The 20,279-nt window shown below is 34.2% G+C and overlaps 1 protein-coding gene across 1 annotated transcript; it reads left to right on the top strand.

Moving 5' to 3' along the window:
- The first annotated feature begins 19,057 nt into the window (after positions 1-19,057).
- LOC149961068 (zinc finger MYM-type protein 1-like) lies at positions 19,058-20,032 on the top strand. The gene has a single exon (XM_090153868.1). It carries the CDS (start codon positions 19,058-19,060, stop codon positions 20,030-20,032), a length of 975 nt encoding a protein of 324 aa, XP_090009994.1.
- Positions 20,033-20,279: the final 247 nt, after the last annotated feature.

The following is a 20,279-nucleotide window of genomic DNA, read 5'->3' as shown; positions in this document are numbered from 1 at the left end:
AGGATTTTAAAGGGGTTTTCCCCAAGTTCATAATTAGTCCCTATCCGAAAATGTTTGTCAATCCATCTGAAAATTTTGTTTATCGCTTATCAAAGCTGTGGTTTCATAGAATGCAATAGAGATCGAATAGTGATATAATTGAACTCAGATTTAAAAGCTTTTAGAAAATACCCGCCATATTTATGGTCTCCGAGAATAACGTTTTTCATAAGAAAGTTTGTCTCTTGTAAACTCCCCTATATTAAAATCCTATCAACGCAACTGACGATATTAAACGAAAAAGACAATCGTATTTAGTAACATTAGCAGTCGTTAAATGACAACACATAAAAGGCCTTTTTACAAAAACTAACCAAGTATTTACGGATTTTAGTCATCTTTTGGTCGAAAGGAGTTGCTTATACGCGCTTGTTTAGGAAGCAACGTGAAGACAGTTTGGTAGGTAGTTATTAAGTTTAAAGCATTTTTTTATTCTTTCGATAACTTGGGGTATCCGTAGGGGAATAAATGTTGCAAAAGACTACATAATGGTAAAATGAAAATAGTACAGTCATCTTTGAATCAACCTTAAATTAATGAAAGCATGATATCCAATCGGATTCTAGTTGTTATCCTACACTCATGTGTCTTAGGTTGAATAAACGAGCATTGAAACCGTTTTTATGTGTGGCATGACCGTTCAATGCAAAAATAAGTAAAAAAACGATGATTATATTTAATTTCAGTATTTACAAGGTGTTATTTTTTTAAAGCACGTGTTATGTACTTAAATATAAATTTTTATTTGTTAAATCACTTCTGACGCAAAATAGTCTAGCACTGGCCGTGCATTGACATCAATACGCAATGATGAGGCAGATTCATTATATTACTTAAAGAAACGACTTACCTTGTAATAAAAAAAACGATAATATTTCAAGAATGTTTTTTGTATAGACACCCAATGATATTCGTTTCACTCATAATATTTAGTATAAATATACAAATGAAAGTAGTAATGACGCAGTACCACACCTAAAAAAGGAAATATATTATGTATTAATTGGGCCCGATATTTCTAAGTCATGTAAATCTACAATAGATGTGATTGTATACGAACTCTTATTGGGCAAACACTGCTTTACCTATGCTCTTTCTCTAAACGATTTAAATAAGTGGTGGATTAAAGAACAGGCTGCGTAGGCATAAGCTTAGTGTTTAATAAAGTCTCAAAAAGAACAGGCTGCGTAGGCATAAGCTTAGTGTTTAAAAACGTCCAAAAAAGCACCTGCAAGAAAAGGACTAAAGAAACATCATGCTAACCAAATAAGCACTTGCTGACGAGTTTTACCAACAATTTACGTACCTTAATTTTATATAAAAAAATAAAACAACGTACCTCGCACAAATATATTGATGCAATTTCAAAATTTTCAATTGTTATGCCAATTGCTTTTCCGGACATTATTATAACCTCTGATGAATAGAAAATTGTTGTGTAATCTAGAAATCGCAACGCGCTGGCCGTCAGAGGTAGAGGAAATAAGGCGATATCTGATTCCTGTTAATTGTTAAAAAGTCATGTTGTGGCTATTATTTACTCCCTTTGTTTCGATCATTGAAGTGATTCATGTCTTATATTCATTTTATTTCAATTTCACTTGATTTCTCGTTTTTTGGGCTTTTTGATAGAATAGTTCTATTAAATTTATGCATTCTAGGCTCTCATTAACTTTTTGGTTTTTTTAAAACTCGAAAATACAAAGATCATACGTATTTATTTTTTAGGTTCTTTATTATCTGATCTACTTAAGCTTCGGTCTTAAAAGGAATCCCTCCAGATCCCTAATTGCATTGCATCTTCTAGTATAGGTAGTAAGAACATATTACTAGATCTTATGTGGAACTATGTATTAAGTAACTGAAACTTTTTCTTATAACTTAATTTAAAGCTTAATTTATCTATTTAATTTTTAACTAATCATTAATAGCAAAATCGTCCATAGATTATCAATTTTTGAATCAGAATTAATATGTCAAAATAAATCAGGAAACGATGTTGCTACTGTTTTAATTGATGTTTTCAGTTCAGCCTACATGTATGTTAGGTTAACGTAAATGTTCTAAACATCACTAGCTCAGTCAAATTAAATTAAGTTTGAACCAAACTCGGAAAAATGTATGACAACTAACCATCTAGGCTTATCTTCGAAATTGGTTCTAGTAACGAAATCGTTTCATTCTTATATTTGATTTTGTTGCGTGTAGTTCCGAAAAAAATAGTAATAAGCGATTCTCGGTGATTCGGCTGTGTACTTTCCCTTGTCTACACGAAAAAGAAATCACTTTCTTTAAAGAGGAATGTATTGGAAAATGGCCAGCATTTGGTATATTTTGTTTTGTAGCTCTTGCGAATACACGGTGCACAAGCAATGTTGTTTGGATAATGATTTCCTACCACTTTATCCAGAGATTACAAGTTTACCTTCAAAAGTTTTTTCCTGTTGTTGGTGTTAATTTCGATCCAAGCAATTAAATAGCTGGAGCTTACAAATTTGTATCAAAATCTGACATTGCGTTTGAAACAAACAGTTGTACGACTAGCGGTCTTTCAAAATTAGCGTTATAACATTAATGAGACTCGACCATTATCTTGTTTTTATCCTTCCTATTGTGTTTTACTTGTGGCGATCTTATGAACCGTTTGACACCTTTTTCCTCAATTTTGATAAGACTTCAACTTTTAAAAAGTGACTTTATAACGAAGAAAATCAAATAATTCAACAGGAACCGACTAATCGTTCAAATCTTGATAATGGAAAGCGAAACCGTTCTCACGTTAGTTTGTGTCTTTCACTTAACTAAAAACATAAATAAAATAAAAAATGTCAAAGTTATACGTCGTACGTTTCTCACAAGTAATCCTAGAAGTCCATTCGCTTCGTTTTCGCTTGTAAAGTGACCAAAGTCGATCAGATGTTCGGTCTCAAATATATTGTCCAAAGTTAGTCTGAAAAGAAATAATTGCCAGTAATGGAAAGATAATTTTAAGCATTCGTTAACTTCTATATTTCCCAACGCCTTCGCCAGGCAGTGGTATATTCTGGTCACTTATTCAAAGCCAAAAATTATGCACCTCCAATTATATATTTATTAATATATTGGGTGACGGACTATGTTGAAACAACCCCCGCGTGTGCTCCAATTGCGCCGGAAGGCAGTTACCTAAATATCCTCTCAACATAAACATTTTCCCGTTATATAAATTAATTTTAAATAACATTCATGTTTTCTTTAATTTCCTAGCTTAAGCGGCCAATTCATTACCCTTTTGCTTTGTTTCCTAAAACCAAAAACCAAAACCATTACATTCTTGGCTCAAGCTCCAAAATAAAATATCACATAAACCTCTATAGCTCTGCAACGATAATGCCTATCGTTTATTCAACTATCACAAATGCTTAAAGATGCTTTCGTGATTTCTCAACCAGTGCGCATGAATCGTTTTGCAAGTAGTAACTTGTCAACTCCTTCTGTTTAAGCCTTCACAATTATTAACCTCTCCGGCGACTACAACAATGGTGGAGGTAACTTAATCATAGCGAGTTAATGCGTTTTTGTTGTCGCAAAATAGCAATACCTGAAGCTTTTATGTCTTAAACGATTAAATTGCTTTGTTCTTCCTCATATATATAATAAACTAGGTAACCAACTTAGCAACAATAAATTAACACCGATCTTTAAACCGTATAAGAAATTATCCAATTCCATCGGCCATAAAAAAAAGATAAAATATCCCTATCGGAAAATTTTGGGGTATGTAAAATTCCCTGTCTATGTAAAGGAATAAATATCGGACAACCAAAGCGAAACTTCAAATTTAGACAAAATGAACATAAAAACGACGTAAAAAACTCAAAAATTTTATTGCTCTGCCCTAGCGGAACATAATATTATAATATTATAATTACTTTAAATTCAATTTAAGAGAATCTCTGAAAATTTTGGAATATAAAAACAAAATATAGTTTTTAATAGAGATGATGCTCTCGGTAGTCTTTTAGCAGCACTTAAAACTAGTCGTGTATTTTTGTAAATAAAATATTTAAGTCAGTACTACGCAATAGTGTCATTTTTTACTTTATCTAGGTTTATTTATCTGAATTAATTGTCAAATCGTCATTAATCTGTCTAACCAAAAGTGGATTAATAAACAGACAAAAATCGAATGACATTGAAGGTTTCAACAAATGGGCGTATAATTATAGCTGTTGATCTACAGTTACATTATAAAATCAGGTTATGATATACTCGATCGAGTACCAGAGAGATAGCAAGTCAACTGTAATTTTGCCAAAACAAGTTATAAAAAAAAATATTTTACACAAGAGCTTACTATAAAGATTAAGAAATTACATTTTTCCTCAATTCCCATGGTAAAACCCGCTAAAATTACAACAAACAAAGATTATGAAGCTTTGCCCCGAAGTAAGCCTCCCTTTATCAACATTCTGTGGCTATTAGTGACGTTAGTACAAACAAATACGGTCTAAAATTAAACTGCGCTATTTTAAGTGTATTCCAACTCAAGGAACATTAAAACACACAGCTTGGTTATGGTGATACCTTGAAAAAATAAAAAACGTTTTGTAAACCATTAATAAAATTCTAATGATGTTAATTAATCTTTAGGAATAAAATTGAACACTAACGTTATATTTAACAAATGCAAAGCACTGTCGTAAAAACTCTTCGTCTGTCCTTGGATAGACAAAACATCATTTTTCTGCGTAAATAGCATCCACATTGGAACCTAATATAAATTTTACTATACAGATTAAACTTCAAGTTAACTAAATATTTAATGAACTAAATAAAAGCTTTACTGATCACAATCTTAGCCATTATAGTTTTTTAACTTATCTTTTTCGAGTGGCAGTTCACTATGTTTTATAAATATATAAAAAAAAATATCTATTCAATCAAGATTATATCACTCTGAACTCTTTTAATCATTTCGAACACAATCAATTCGATATCGATTACTCATTTTAATATTGATTTCACCCTTTTTAAAAGGATTGGATTTCTTGGCCAACTTAAACTGAGATGGGAGGTGCAGGTGCATGTTTTTGTGGTTCTTAACTGAAGGTTCTAGAAAAATATTTCGCAGTTAATTCGTATTAAATTTAAATAGTAACTATATATATATACATATATATACACGCATATATATATACATACATACATATACATATATACATATATACCTACATATACATATATACATACATATATACATATACACATATATATAGATATACATAACTCTAGTCTAAGATGTAATATTAGAGAAATACCGCCAGAGGGGTACGAAAGTCGTCGAAACCGAAAAATAGCAAAACCATTTATCCTATACGAAATTGCTGTTGATGTTTTTTTAATTATTAACAGATAATTTTTGTTAATTAATTAATAATTAATTATTATTTAAAACCGATATAGAAGTTTATATAATTTAATTTTTTTTAAGAATTTATTTATCATTTGAAACCAATAAATAAGCATATTAAATATGTGACGAAATGTTTAGAGCATTATGTGCTATAACTTGTTGGAAATTTCTGTTTTATGGCACAATAAACTCAATGCAATATATATATATATATATATAGAAATATACATATATACATATATATGGATATATATACATAAATACATATATATACATATATATATATATATACATATATAGTTGTTGGGTGGTGGAGTGGTTAGCACTTTCGCCTCGCAGCAAGGGGAGCCGGGTTCGATCCCAACTTGTGGCATTGGGTGCAAACTCGGAACAACTCCTTCTGCGTTGAGTTTGCAAGTTCTCTCCCCACTGGTTTAAGGGGTTTTTCCCCGAGATCTTCGGTTTCCCCTTCCATAAAAACTTGTTGAGGTTAACGGTGATAGTGAGTGTAGGGAGCTGTTGGCTCTTGTGGCTTGTAGGGCTTGCCACCACCCTCCTACGCATTGTAACCCGGCCACCTGAATTAAAGGCATAGGGTGGTGCCTTGGGTATTAGCCTAGCTGATTTATTATATATATATATATATATATATATATATACACACATTCCATATATTTATATACACATTCCATATATATATATACACATTCCATATATATATATACACATTCCATATATATATATATATATATACACATTCCATATATATATACACACATTCCATATATATATATATACACATTCCATATATATATACACACATTCCATATATATATATATACACATTCCATATATATATATATACACATTCCATATATATATATATATATATATATATATATATATATATATATATATATATACACACATTCCATATATATATATATATATATATATATACACATTCCATATATATATATATATATATATATACACATTCCATATATATATGTATATACATTCCATATATATATATATATATATATATATATATATATATATATATATATATATATATATATATATATATATATACACATTCCATATATATATATATATATATATATATATATATATATATATTTATATATATATATATATATATACATTACATATATATATAAATTAATTTTTCAAATTACCTGGTTTTGGAAATAAGGAATAGGGCCACATTACCATTTGAAAAATATTTCCCGAACATCCGGCAGCTTTTCCCCAAATGTTTGAAGTTTAAATTACTTTGTCAACCAATAAACTCATGCAAATCTTAACTCCAATGCATCGTTTTTGTGACGCCATAACCATCCCTTTAAGTGTAGTCTGCGTGTTACGTATCGTTTAACCTACATTACCCTATATTAACGTGGAAATGAGTCATTTATATCGAATTTGTGATTATAAAATTACATTCGGTTTTGCATATTATTTAGTAGTATATCAGGTGTTGTTAAAATTACCCGTGGCTTTTATATATTATATCTTGATTTTTAAAAAATGCAAAAAGATAAAAAACAGCTACAATGTAAATGCGTAAAATAACTTAAATCTGTCAATGTAGAATCGAAAGCTACCCCACAGTGATATACACATCCGGCTGTTTCCGAGTAAACCTTCCTTGAAACCATCGAAATTTTCACATCCTCTGATATATTAATGTCTAACGCCCTCAATGAATTTATGGCTAAGCTACTGCGAAAGCAGACATCTACCAATTTTTGCAATAAGTAAAGACTTATAACAGCAATATTGGACGTGATACAGAATAGTCAGGTTTTGGAAAGCGTGGATACAGCGTAAAACGATTATCTTCGTGACAATTAATAAAAAGTTTATCCAATTGCAACGTACCGCAGTGTATCCAAATCTTGGTGAAGACATACTTTTGCTCCCCAAAAATTCGAAAACTTGATAATTTACCTGAAAATTAAAAATTTGAGCTTTTTATTTATTCGTGCTTATTTAGCGAGAAAGGTAAACGTGGCGCGATAATTTACCGATGACAATGATTAGCATATTAATATTCAACAGGAATACTTCCCTAGTAGCACAAACCTGGCGTTTTAGAGTCGCCTGTGAGTCGCGGAGTCCATATAGTGTCGGCGTCGTTTTTAAGTCAATATTTTTCGGTTGCCCGCTAGTTGAGACGATTATATTTTTTAGCCGACGGTAAACACCCGATTAGCCGCCACCTGCATATTTTAGTTATAACGCTGATGTTGTTTTGAATATTTTATGATATTTGAACTACTAAACGATTACGCCAGACGCAATAAGAAAAATTAATCGTTAAAAACCAAATATGTCTTATATTTATACAATTATAAATTAAACAAGTTGGCATACATACATTGAAACATTTTAATTATAACAAAGCTTTAACGTCACGTACATTCAAAATACGCAGAAGTAACGTTATACTACACCCAATGCAATATCAAACATTTAAGTAACAGAAACAAAAACAAAATAAACATCTACGTAAGGTGTTTATAATCTTCCCACCCAAACAAATATTACATTTATTTTTATCCCGGTTTTACTGGTTTTTAAACAATAGAGATGTAGAGGTCAATGGCTCATCGGTAAGAAGTCCGCGTCATAGGAATGTGCCCCGGGTTCGATTCCTGACGACGGTCGTATTTAACTACAAATTGATCAATTTCCACATATGACAATTTTATACATATCAAAAAAAATAAAATGGTACCGGAAAAATTGACGTTAATACCTTTAAAACTGTTTAAAACACTTTCGCCAAAGCTGTTTTAGAAAAACACCATAGCTTAACAATCGTCGGTGGCTCAACAAACAGAAACACAACAGACTTAACAAACACAAACACAACAGACTCAAACCCACAACCATCATAACACAAACACAACAAACTCAACACCCACAACCTCAACATTCACACCCTACACATAAACATTACAATAACGTAATATCCAATAAAACTGAATTAAAACTGTCGCGACGGTGCGCGTTAACGAAAAAAAACCCAACCGCAAATTGATCCGTTAACGCTCACCGTCGCACGGTGGTTTTGCCAACCCTTCAACAGTCCTAGCAACTGCGAACGCAGATATTTCGAGAAACAGCGTACGCAATGATTAAGCTTTGCACGGAAAATGCGAAAGCGTTCGCAGGAGAGACAGACACACAGACAGACACACAGACACGGTGATTATATAACCCCTCCTAGGGGACTTTGTTGAGTTTTGTTTGGCCCGATTTTAAAAGCATTTTATATTATTTATTAACAAATACGTACTTTGCAGCCACAAATATTTAAAGGAATTTAGATTTGAATTTCAGAACTCAAAAGCCAACGCGACGGGCTCACCGTTTAAAAACTAATTAAGGATCCACAAAATAAATAAATTAGGATCGATATGGTGGTCATTGTTTGAAAATGGGCACTTTCCTGAGATATTTATGAAAATCGTTACCACTTGAAAGTTTTTCTTCCATTAAAAATTAATAGTTGTTAAACGATAGAATTTTATTTTTGGTTTTTGTCTCGGTCGCTATTTTTTAGACTAGACCTTGGGTGGTTTTCCTTCAATATGTTTATTTGGCAGCGCTAACCGTAGAAGTTATTTCCCCACGCTTTCGCTCTAGTGTGCAGTGCTTCCACTTTCAGGGTATTTGTCACCTTTTTCGAGAGGGATTTTTTTCGCGAATGAGGGTAATGGGTAAAATGAGGGTATTTTGATCATTTCATGGGGAATTTAAGGGTATTTAAAAATTTTGAAAATAATCTACCATGAAATATAATTTCCCTTTTTGACAAAGTGTGACTAAGTTGGCTGTAGGTGGAAAACTGGTTTTATGTAGTAGTGGCTAACCTGTGAGAGGGGGCGGCAAACAAGTAGGGGTGAGGCGGCCAAAAGGCGAGGGAGAGGCGGCAAACAGGTGTGGGTGAGGCGACAAACAGGCGGGCGAGAGGCGGCAAACAGGCGGGTAGATTTAAATACCCCAACAGCAAAACGGGTGGTGGCCCGATAGGACATTTCGACTCCTAAAAGAGCGGTTGCCCAACACACTGTTTCAATGGAAGTTTATTGAAATCTGTTCACACTTACCTTAGAAATAATTTACATGAAGTTATGATGATAGTGGTATTTTTTAATATAGCAGGATACCCGATGAAGAAAATATAAGAATGGGCTTTACCATTGTTGTAGAATCGATTATTGTCGTTAATTTCTTTAAAGTGTATCATGATTTATTCCAAAAACTTCTTAATCCATCAGAACTACCCACCGAATAATATTTGTTTTGATTTACACACCAGTACAACAAATGTGTTTGCAACTCGTTTAGATGAAAAGATGACTGAATTGTGTATGTAACAAGTTAGTTACTGCCTTAAAACAGACGTTAAACTGTTTAAGTTCGCCCTTTGCAATACGATGACACGAGCTAATTTATGACTTTAGACTGTTACATCAAATTTCAATTATTTTTTTGTTATTTAAAAAGTACAAGCTTTTACTAACCGCAGACAAAATCACAGATTTAAATAGAATAGAAGAAAAATAGATTTTTTATTTGGAGTTCAAGTTTAAAATTATGAACACCTTGTTTATCCTTAATTTAGATAATAAAACGTGATAAAGGAACGACGGCCCATCGGCAAATAGTTCAGATGGAAGGATAAATTCATAATATCAAACAGTTGTGACGCTAGGATCAACTTTAAATCTAAAATCGGAAGAGGGCCCTTTTAATCTCATTCAAATGTAATTTTAAGTTATCATCTTTACTATTTTAGTAAGGTCAACATGACAGTTCTGAAATACACAATAAGGTTCCTTAACTGGGTGGTTAATTACCATGGCGGCAACAGCCGGTAGTGACGGTGCTGAAAGTGTAAAAGCAGGGTGGTGAACTACCATGGCGGCAGCACCGGGCGGTGGACGTAGAGTGAAGAGCTATCAATTTCATTTTAATTTATTTAAATTAGTAATACTTGAGTAATTCATACTCAAATTTTCTACTTTTAAAGTTTTCGAATCTTTTTGTGCATATGTATAGTCCACATCTGTTAGGGGTTCGTATGTTAGATCGTTGAACAAGCAATTGATAGGGGGTAGTTGTGTTTCTTTGAAACGATCTCCTTTATCAATATATAAATAAGAATAAACCTCTTTACGCAAAAGAAGTTTCTTTTCCTCGAGATGAAACAAAGAGTTCAACGCGGAAAAGGCTTGGGAAGCACCCTTTCTTAGATTTGAAACAAACGTTTCAAGAAAGGCAGGCAAAAATCTGATGCTGCATACAAAACTTAATTTAACAAGCGTGAAAGAAATGAAGTTTCACTACTGGTTGCATTGCAATCAATATTTCTATACGGCCCCGTGTAGTGATCATGATCACGGGTTTTGATGGAAGTTTTTGAGAATGTTTCTTGGCAAACGTTACAAGAAGTCGATGACTGGTACGATCTTTCCTCTTCGTCCGTTTGTTTCATAGGGATATTTTTCTTTAACTTATCGGATATGGTCAAAAACTCGTCCATAATCATTTTCAAAAACTTTTGACTCCCAATCTTGGCCTCGACAGGTTTCGTGTTTTACGAGATAACCTATAAAAAGAAAATATAATTAGATATATTGTTTGATTTATTAACACTTGATTAACCTCACCAGTGGGGTCAATGATCACTGATGAGAACCCGCCAGTGACGTGCAAGGATAAAGCCGTGGTCGGCAATAAAGATGCGTCTGGCAAACATGTTGCAAACTTTGACTGTAATATTTCAAAATCCGCAAAACATTGTGTAGGGGACATAGGACACAACCATAAAATTATAACTTTGCAAATAAAATATTGTATTTAATATTACCATCTCCTAGTTTTGAAATAGAATAATGGTTCCTTGTGCGACATTATCACATGTTGCGGTTCGTGGACATTTCAATACCGCGTATGACTAACAACAAGTATCTTATTCAAATAGAAATGTAATTGCCGACAAATCTAGTTCATTCCCGTACCTTTTATAATGATCTATACGCCTGGGCTTGTTAGCAACTGGGTGTAGTGGTGCCAGTAAAGATCACTGGAAACATTTGTTGTCAATGGGGTATTCGGGATTAATTGCTAGTTTAGTTTTAATCACAGACGGTACCACCTACAAAAGGCAAATATTGTATTATGTTTATTTTAAAAAACAAATTTTTGTCTAAAACCACCAAACCAATACCAAGCCCTTCGTAATTGTTCATACTATCAGCAATTTTGTCTCAACTCGTTAATTTGTTGTGCGATTATCTCGGGTGACAGCGTAGCCATTCCCCTGTAGTATGGCATTGATTGAACGGCCGCACCGGTATTACTGAGTTCTCGAGTATATCTAGCACGTACAGTCCCGATCAAAAGTTTCTGGTCGTTTTCTTTTGGCCGCCTTTTTGTTTCTATTTTAGGTAGAGAGCCGATGAAGGCTTTTTTTTTGAAGAGGTTGATCAACTGCTTCGATTGGTGGTTGACCACTTTGTTGATCGGGTGGAAGTCTGATAGGTTGATCAACGGGTTGGATAACTGCTGGGTCAACTGCCATTGATTGTTGGTGTTTGACTTGAATATTATCCCAATGGTCGTCGAGCCATTCAACTTCCTCTTTGGACCTCAATAGATTGTTTAAAGTGTTGGTTGCACGAAATTTTAGCTATGGCTAATTAATGATTCATTAGAAAGAGCAAACATTTTAAAGCAAATACAGAAAATATCAGCAAAATCGGTTAAGTGGTCTTTGAATTATTATTAAAAGAAGTCAAAATGGTGGAAATCGAGTTTTTCGGCGAATTTCCAGACTTCTCAAATTCTTCTCGGCACCCATGACGTCAGAAAATGCGAAGCGTATCATTGGCTAATTTTCTGTAATACATTTCTTTACCTCTGGGATTAAAAGCAGGTTGATTTAACACCCAGGATAAAGTCCTACGCAGTAGTAATTGAAATAGGCATACTCAAGCCTACGTTGTAGAAAAACGATATGAAACCGAAGGCTCCTTGTAAATCCTTCTTAAAACGTAGGGTCGCGCGCGCCGCGTAGCGCACGCGTAAAAAATAACATTTTTTATTTCGATAATACGCCTAATATTATGATTAAAAACCTCTGGTTTGAAAACTTCTACAAGTAAACAGAATCCCTCCACTTCAGTTTCTTCTATTTTATTAATATAACTTTAGCTTTCATTTGCCACAAATTGCTCGTGCTACGGAGGCGAGAAATTCGCCGAAAATTTCAGGATTTTGGGGAGCGAAAAAGGTCAGTTTCGGACTCAAAGTTAATACACTTAGGCTTGGAAATTTGTTTCGACAATGACATTTTTGGAAAGAGAACGTCCTGGGCTTCAAAACAATCCCGCACTCATTCGTTTTTATTACTATCGATTTTCCTTGCAACCAACACTTTAAGGGATCAGAGATTTGTGATTCCGGTTGCACAACCACTCCATCACCGTGTTGATAATCACCGTTTTTTATAAATTATCTTAAGCCCTCATCATCTTGTGTGTCCAAAAACGCGTCATTATATAAAAATTATCAGCTAGGCTAATACCCAAGGCACCTCCTTAATCCCAAGTCTTCGAGCAACGTTTAATGCCTTAAAACAAGTAGCCGGGTTACAATGCGTAGCAAAGTGGTGGCAAGCCCTTCATGCCTACAGTTCCCTACACTAACTATAACTATAACTAAAGAACTCAGGGGAAAAATCCCTCTAACCAGTGGTTAAATATATTGTCATCCAGTGCGACAAGCTGGAATCCAACCCAGTTCCTCTTGCTTCGAGGCTAAAGTGCTAACCACTCCGTCACCCCACCTTCATGAGGACGTTACTATCATTTAACATCACTCCCAAAGCGTCCATTGCGCGATCACACTTCATATGTGTAATTTCTTCGAGTGCTGTTAATGTTTGCGCGGCTTCCACGTTCATGACATAATCATCCAGTCTATCGCCATCGACTTGTGTACACAATAACTCATTTAATGGGTCGAAACTTTGATTTTCTGACAATAGCTTCAACGAATAGTAATCAACTCGTGATTATTTTCATCCGCAACCGTGGCATATATTATCACATAAACAGAAGGAACTCTCAAAGTATCGGACGGTGCATGATCTCCTAAAGAAATTGGTTTAACATTGTTAAGGAAAAAATAATAAAATGACGTAAAGAGACCTACCACTTTAAACTCTTACTCTTTAACGAGAATTTGAGTCTGGAGATGAAGTCCTTTTAACAGGAGAGTTCGTCGGGGTAACTTTATGCGATGGACCTGGTTGCGGAGAGGGAGGCGACAGCTAGGCCTCCGTTGACAGTGATGGCGGCAGTACGATGATACCTGGCAGCAGCTCGGTTCGTGAAAATGGCCCTGACCTTGGAAACGGCTCGGGGTGCTGATACGGCATTGGCGTTCGTGCTAGCGGTAGATACGGTTGTCTAGATAAAACGGGTGCCCTGGGTTGGTCGTGATTATTTTTACTTCGATGATGACTTACATCAACGCGTCTCAAAAATTACCTATTACTTACGGGGGCATTTTAACAAAGTATTACCGTGAATGGTTATAATATGGTGGTTGATACTTAACTTTTGGGTAAAAACAATGGTACAAGTACTACAAGAATACATCTTGAACCCGAGTATGACCTTTTTCACCCTAACACTACCCTTTTATACCGAATGGTAGGCCTAACATGATTCATCACTTTTCTCAGCTCACCACGTCACCCAAAACTTGGTTAAAATTAGGAAAACAAAAACCGTCTGAGAGGGTGGTGTATTCTATGTTCACCCCGAGACATTATAGGGTGAAATGTTTGGGTCACATCTCCTTGCCCCCATCAATGACAGCGCTAAAGTAAAAGGGACCACCCCACTAATGCAGTGGCGTAGCTGACGGTCCGCAGGGCCCGCGGCGCGGGGGGGCCTCCGAGCTTCGGGGGGCCCCAATCAACCTACAAAAATCTTTAAATATATTTTTAATAAATCGGATTCAATCTCCATTAACCTCGTTCTTAACGCAGATAATTAAAATCCAATTAACAAACAGGGCTATTTATAATAAAAATATCTTGAAAGTTGAACGATACTAACAAAAACTTCAAAATACTTTTAATGTCTTTTCGACGTTTTCGTTAGTATCGTTCTAGCTATTTTGGTAACCGTCGTATTCCATGTTTATCCACGTTTTAGCAAAAAATGTAAAATCCATCTAAGCTATGGTGTAGCGACCACCGTCAATCTGCCAGAAAAAAAGGGGGAAAGCAGCAAGAGACGTTTTCATATTTATATTCCGGATATCACTGGACTCCTGCAGCACCAACAATAAAATATCAAAAACCAAAGACTGAATTAAACAATATACATTTTTTTTATAAACGAAAAATGAAACGTTTTTTCTAACTCTTAAAACTTACAAAAACTAAGCGTTTTTAAAAATTAGGATAATTATATATTATTATTTTGGTTTATATTTTATATATTAATGTGTTTTCTTCTCCTAGCAGAACGATTTTCGCTATGAGAGTTCGCAAATAGAACTGACTTCAATTTTCGAATAGTACTACAACTAATCTTACTCTCTATTATGCTTTTCGAGTTACTGTTTTCGAAACAGAATAATTTTTCCGTTTTTACATGAACGCCTTTAATCACAAATAGGAGGGAGGAATCAAATTTGCCCGTTATAGCGCCATTACCGCACATAGAACCGACCTGACATTAAAACCATTAACACTCCTATTTGTACCCTTTAGAATGTTACCTTGTTTGTCGAGTTACCCCGAACGGTTTTCAAGAAAAATGATTTTTAGCGTTATTACATAAGCGCGTTTAAAAACCATATTACAAATTGAAGGGAGGGTTCAAATTTGGCCCTTTATAGCGACATTACCGCACATAGAACCGACCTGATATTAAAACCATTAACACTACTATTTGTACCGTTTAGAATGTTACCTTGGTTGTCGTGTTACCTCGCACGGTTTTGAAGGAAAATGATTTTTAGCGTTATAACATAAGCGCGTTTAAAAACCATATTACAAATTGAAGGGAGGGTTCAAATTTGGCCCTTTATAGCGCCATTACCGCACATAGAACCGACCTGATATTAAAACCATTAACACTACTATCTGTACCGTTTAGAATGTTACCTTGGTTGTCGAGTTACCTCGCACGGTTTTCAAGAAAAATAATTTTTGGCGTTATTACATAAGCGCGTTTAAATTATTTTCCTTGAAAACCGTGCGAGGTAACTCGACAAGCAAGGTAACATTCTAAAGGGTACAAATAGTAGTGTTAATGGTTTTAATATCAGGTCGGTTCTATGTGCGGTAATGGCGCTATAAAGGGCCAAATATGAACCCTCCCATCAATTTGTAATATGGTTATTAAACGCGCTTATGTAATAACGCCAAAAATTATTTTTCTTCAAAACCGTGCGAGGTAACTCGACAAAGAAGGTAACATTCTAAAGGGTACAAATAGTAGTGTTAGTAATATTAATATCAGGTCGGTTCTATGTGCGGTAATGGCGCTATAAAGGGCCTAATTTGAACCCTCCCTTCAATTTGTAATATGGTTATTAAACGCGCTTATGTAATAACGCCAAAAATTATTTTCCTTGAAAACCGTGCGAGGTAACTCGACAAGCAAGGTAACATTCTAAAGGGTACAAATAGTAGTGTTAATGGTTTTAATATCAGGTCGGTTCTATGTGCGGTAATGGCGCTATAAAGGGCCAAATATGAACCCTCCCATCAATTTGTAATATGGTTATTAAACGCGCTTATGTAATAACGCCAAAAATTATTTTCCTTGAAAACCGTGCGAGGTAACTCGACAAAGAAGGTAACATTCTAAAGGGTACAAATAGTAGTGTTAATGGTTTTAATATCAGGTCGGTTCTATGTGCGGTAATGGCGCTATAAATGGCCAAATATGAACCCTCCCATCAATTTGTAATATGGTTATTAAACGCGCTTATGTAATAACGCCAAAAATTATTTTCCTTGAAAACCGTGCGAGGTAACTCGACAAGCAAGGTAACATTCTAAAGGGTACAAATAGTAGTGTTAATGGTTTTAATATCAGGTCGGTTCTATGTGCGGTAATGGCGCTATAAATGGCCAAATATGAACCCTCCCATCAATTTGTAATATGGTTATTAAACGCGCTTATGTAATAACGCCAAAAATTATTTTCCTTGAAAACCGTGCGAGGTAACTCGACAAACAAGGTAACATTCTAACGGGTACAAATAGTAGTGTTAGTAATTTCAATATCATGTTGGTTCTATGTGCGGTTATGGCGCTATAAAGGGGCGTTTATGTAATAGCTGCAAATTCATTCAGTTTCGAGAAGCTCGATATCATTTCTACAGCCTATTTCTTACAATTAATTGTTCCACTTAATTAAAACCAACTAATTGTAAGCAAGAAAATTGTATAGTATGAACAGAAAAGGTTCACACTATTTAATTTTCTTGCTTACAATTAGTTGGTTTAAATTAAGTTTAGTTGTACCATTCAAAATTTTAAGTCAGTTCTGTACGCGTATTATCATAGCGGATATCGTTATGCTAGGAGAAGAAAATTTAATAAAATATAAAATAATTAAACAAAATTAATTACAATAATGTAAAAATAAAAGTTATTTGTAAAAACGCTTGCAAGCTTTTGTCGTATTATAAAATATATTATGTTTTGTTTTGTTTATCGGTTTGAATATATTATATTTAATAAATAATTATAGATATTTAAATTTATAAGTAAAAACGTTGATTTGTCGATTTTATAAAATATATGTTTAGTTTCGACTTTCGGTTTGAATATTTTATATTTCGTTCTGTGGGAGTCCAGCGATATCCAGAGAATAAGCAGAAAACGTTTTTACTGCTTTCCCCCTTTTTTTTTCTGGCAGATTGACGGTGGTATGGTAGCGCCATGGCGGCTTAGCGACATTACAACCAGTTATATCAAGTACGAATTTCCGTAAAAGGCTAGCTGATAATCGCCTGCCCGAGGGCCGACACTCTGGACACTGAAGTTTTTGGCCTTCTGAAAATTAACGAGTTAGCTATCTGTTGGCCTGTTACTGATATTGCCAGAAAATATTTACTCCGAACTCGATTATTATTCTGAAATTTATACACGAGTAACCCGACGGCGACGGGTCGGACGGGCGACTGCGAGATCTGAATCGCCAGAGGTTTGTTAGTTCTTTTATCTGTATTTTTTTATAACTACATTAATTTTACATGCTATTGAATAGTATTGATAATATATGTTAACAAAGATTAATAACCTTTAAAATTTTAAGACCCAGGGTTGTTGGCTTGGCTTCTACAAAATCTAAAGTGAATTTAGTGAAACTGTAACTAAAACCTACGATTATTACTAGTAATAATAAGCATAGTTGCATAATTTTTGAGATGCAGTAGGTTGCACGACGTTAAAAGACGACATAATTTTTCGTTTAGATAATACTATTATATCGCAGATACGTAATCGATTGCAGTTTTTTATTGTTATAATTATTTGTAATTAATTACGACTACGAAACTACAAACATAGTCATAAAATTAATTATTCGGGTATTTGTTATTCAGGTATAACGGTCCTCGTTACGACGATTGTTAAACATATTTCTCAACCCCTATAAGACTGCGACGAATTGGACAACTCTAGCGCTTGTGCAATTCGTTGCAGATGACAGTTATACAACTTTACTCAATTCCTAACTGTGAAATTATGAAACGTGCTTATTCAAGTGGAGCGTAAAAGCGCAAAGAAAAGAAAGCGAAAGAAGATGAAGCAAAAAAATAAAGTCATAAACTTACTTCGTGGATCAATAAAACTGATAAGGCTCAAGGTAGGTTTGGTTTAATGGAATGCACATTTTATCGAGTAAATAAATAGCATGTTTAAATTTTCAAATATTTTAGAAACTACCCCAACGGAAATTAATGCCACTGATATCGACACTCCTGTTAGCACGAACAAATCAGATTCTCAAGCTATTAATGTTCTACCTGTAAATACAAGCTCAGAAGCAGACGTAGATGCGGCTAGATCTACCCCCCTTGAATCACTTAAAGCTAAAACGTTTGATGCGGAGAAACCAAACTATGACAGACAGTACCAAAATGTGTATTGCAGTGTACGATACAGTGATGACCACGATGAAAAATCACTTGTCGAATGGACTGACGTTCTTTCTGATTCATCGAAATTATTGCGGACTGCCAGGCCTTTTCCTTCAGATCGAGGACACTATACAAGTTTGCAAATTCCAGGTGATGAAATAAAAAGATAAATTATAAATTATGGTCCTTGTAAGCCGAAGGGACCATTTCCTAAGGACTCTCATAATAGAAGCTTTTCTGTAGACTATTATACGATAAAAACTAACGATTCTTCTCTAACATTACCAAGATTATGGCTCTGCTACTCGAAGGTACTCGATAAAGCTTATTGCGAGCACTGCTGGCTCTTTGGAGACCGAACAAATCCTTCTTTCCGTTTTGAATGGATTGAAGGAATAAATGACTGGCAAGGACTTTCAAAAAAAAATAAAAAAACACGCAAGTACTCAGCATCATTCTGAAGCGTCTTTAAGCTACGACATGTGGAAAAATAAAAAAACTATTGACAATTTAGTAAACACAGGATTGAAAGAAAAAGTTAATTTTTGGAAAGAAGTACTAAAACGCATATGTGACGTTATTTTGATGTTAGCCAGTTGTAATTTAGCTTTCCGTGGTCACCGTGAAGAAAAGATGAATGAGTACGATGTACATAATAGAGGTAACTTCTTATCTGTTATTGAACTTTTAGCAAAATATGATGGCGTGTTATACAGTCTTTTGAACTCGGAGCATGATAAAAGAGTAAATTATTTGAGTCCCGAAATACAAAATGAACTTATTTCTTTACTGTCGGTACAAGTTAAAAAGGATATCATTAAAGATATTCAAGAAAGTAAATTTTATTCTATAATCTTAGATACGACCCAAGATATATCAAAACAAGACCAATTAAGCGTTATTATTCGATATGTTAGCATCGAGTATGACGATGATGGCAATCTTCGCGAGCTAGTTGTTCAAGAAAGTTTTCTAGGATTTTTTCATGTTACGGATCAAAGCGCTCACGGGCTAGAAACTGAAATTTTGAAAATATTAGAGGATAACAATATATCAATCGAAAACTGCCGTGGTCAGGGGTATGATGGAGCGAGTGTAATGAGTGGTATTTATTCTGGTCTACAAACACGAATTAAAAATATACAACCAAAAGCGGCTTTCGTACACTGCATAGCCCACAACTTAAATTTAGTTTTAGAAGATTCTGTTAAATCTTTAGTGCAAATGCAAACTTATTATGAAATTCTTCAAAAGCTGTACATATTCTTTAGTGTCAGCATAAAGCGTTGGGAAATACTACTTGAAAATGATGTCCGCAGATTCACTAAAATATCCCGTGTTAAAGAAACTATGTGGAACAAGATGGTCATCTAGACATGATGCTATCTACGCTTGTCGATCGGGATTTAGGCTAATCATGAAAGCTTTAATAAAAATAAGTTTGATATCCAAAGATAAAGAAACAAGATGTGATGCAGAGGCATTGTATAAACATACGAGTAGATTTGAAATTATAGTTTTTCTAGTCATGGAGTGTAAGATATTAGAGATGACAAATTTAGTGTCAAAACAGTTACAGTCAAAGAATATTGATTTATTATATGCAACAGAACTATTAAAA

The sequence above is a fragment of the Leiobunum rupestre genome, chromosome 1 (genome assembly GCF_980474605.1).
Source record: "Leiobunum rupestre chromosome 1, qqLeiRupe1.1.hap1, whole genome shotgun sequence".
NCBI classification, from domain to species: Eukaryota; Metazoa; Arthropoda; class Arachnida; order Opiliones; family Sclerosomatidae; genus Leiobunum; species Leiobunum rupestre.
Note: the sequence above shows the minus strand (reverse complement) of the source record. Positions and strands in the feature narration are given on the sequence as shown.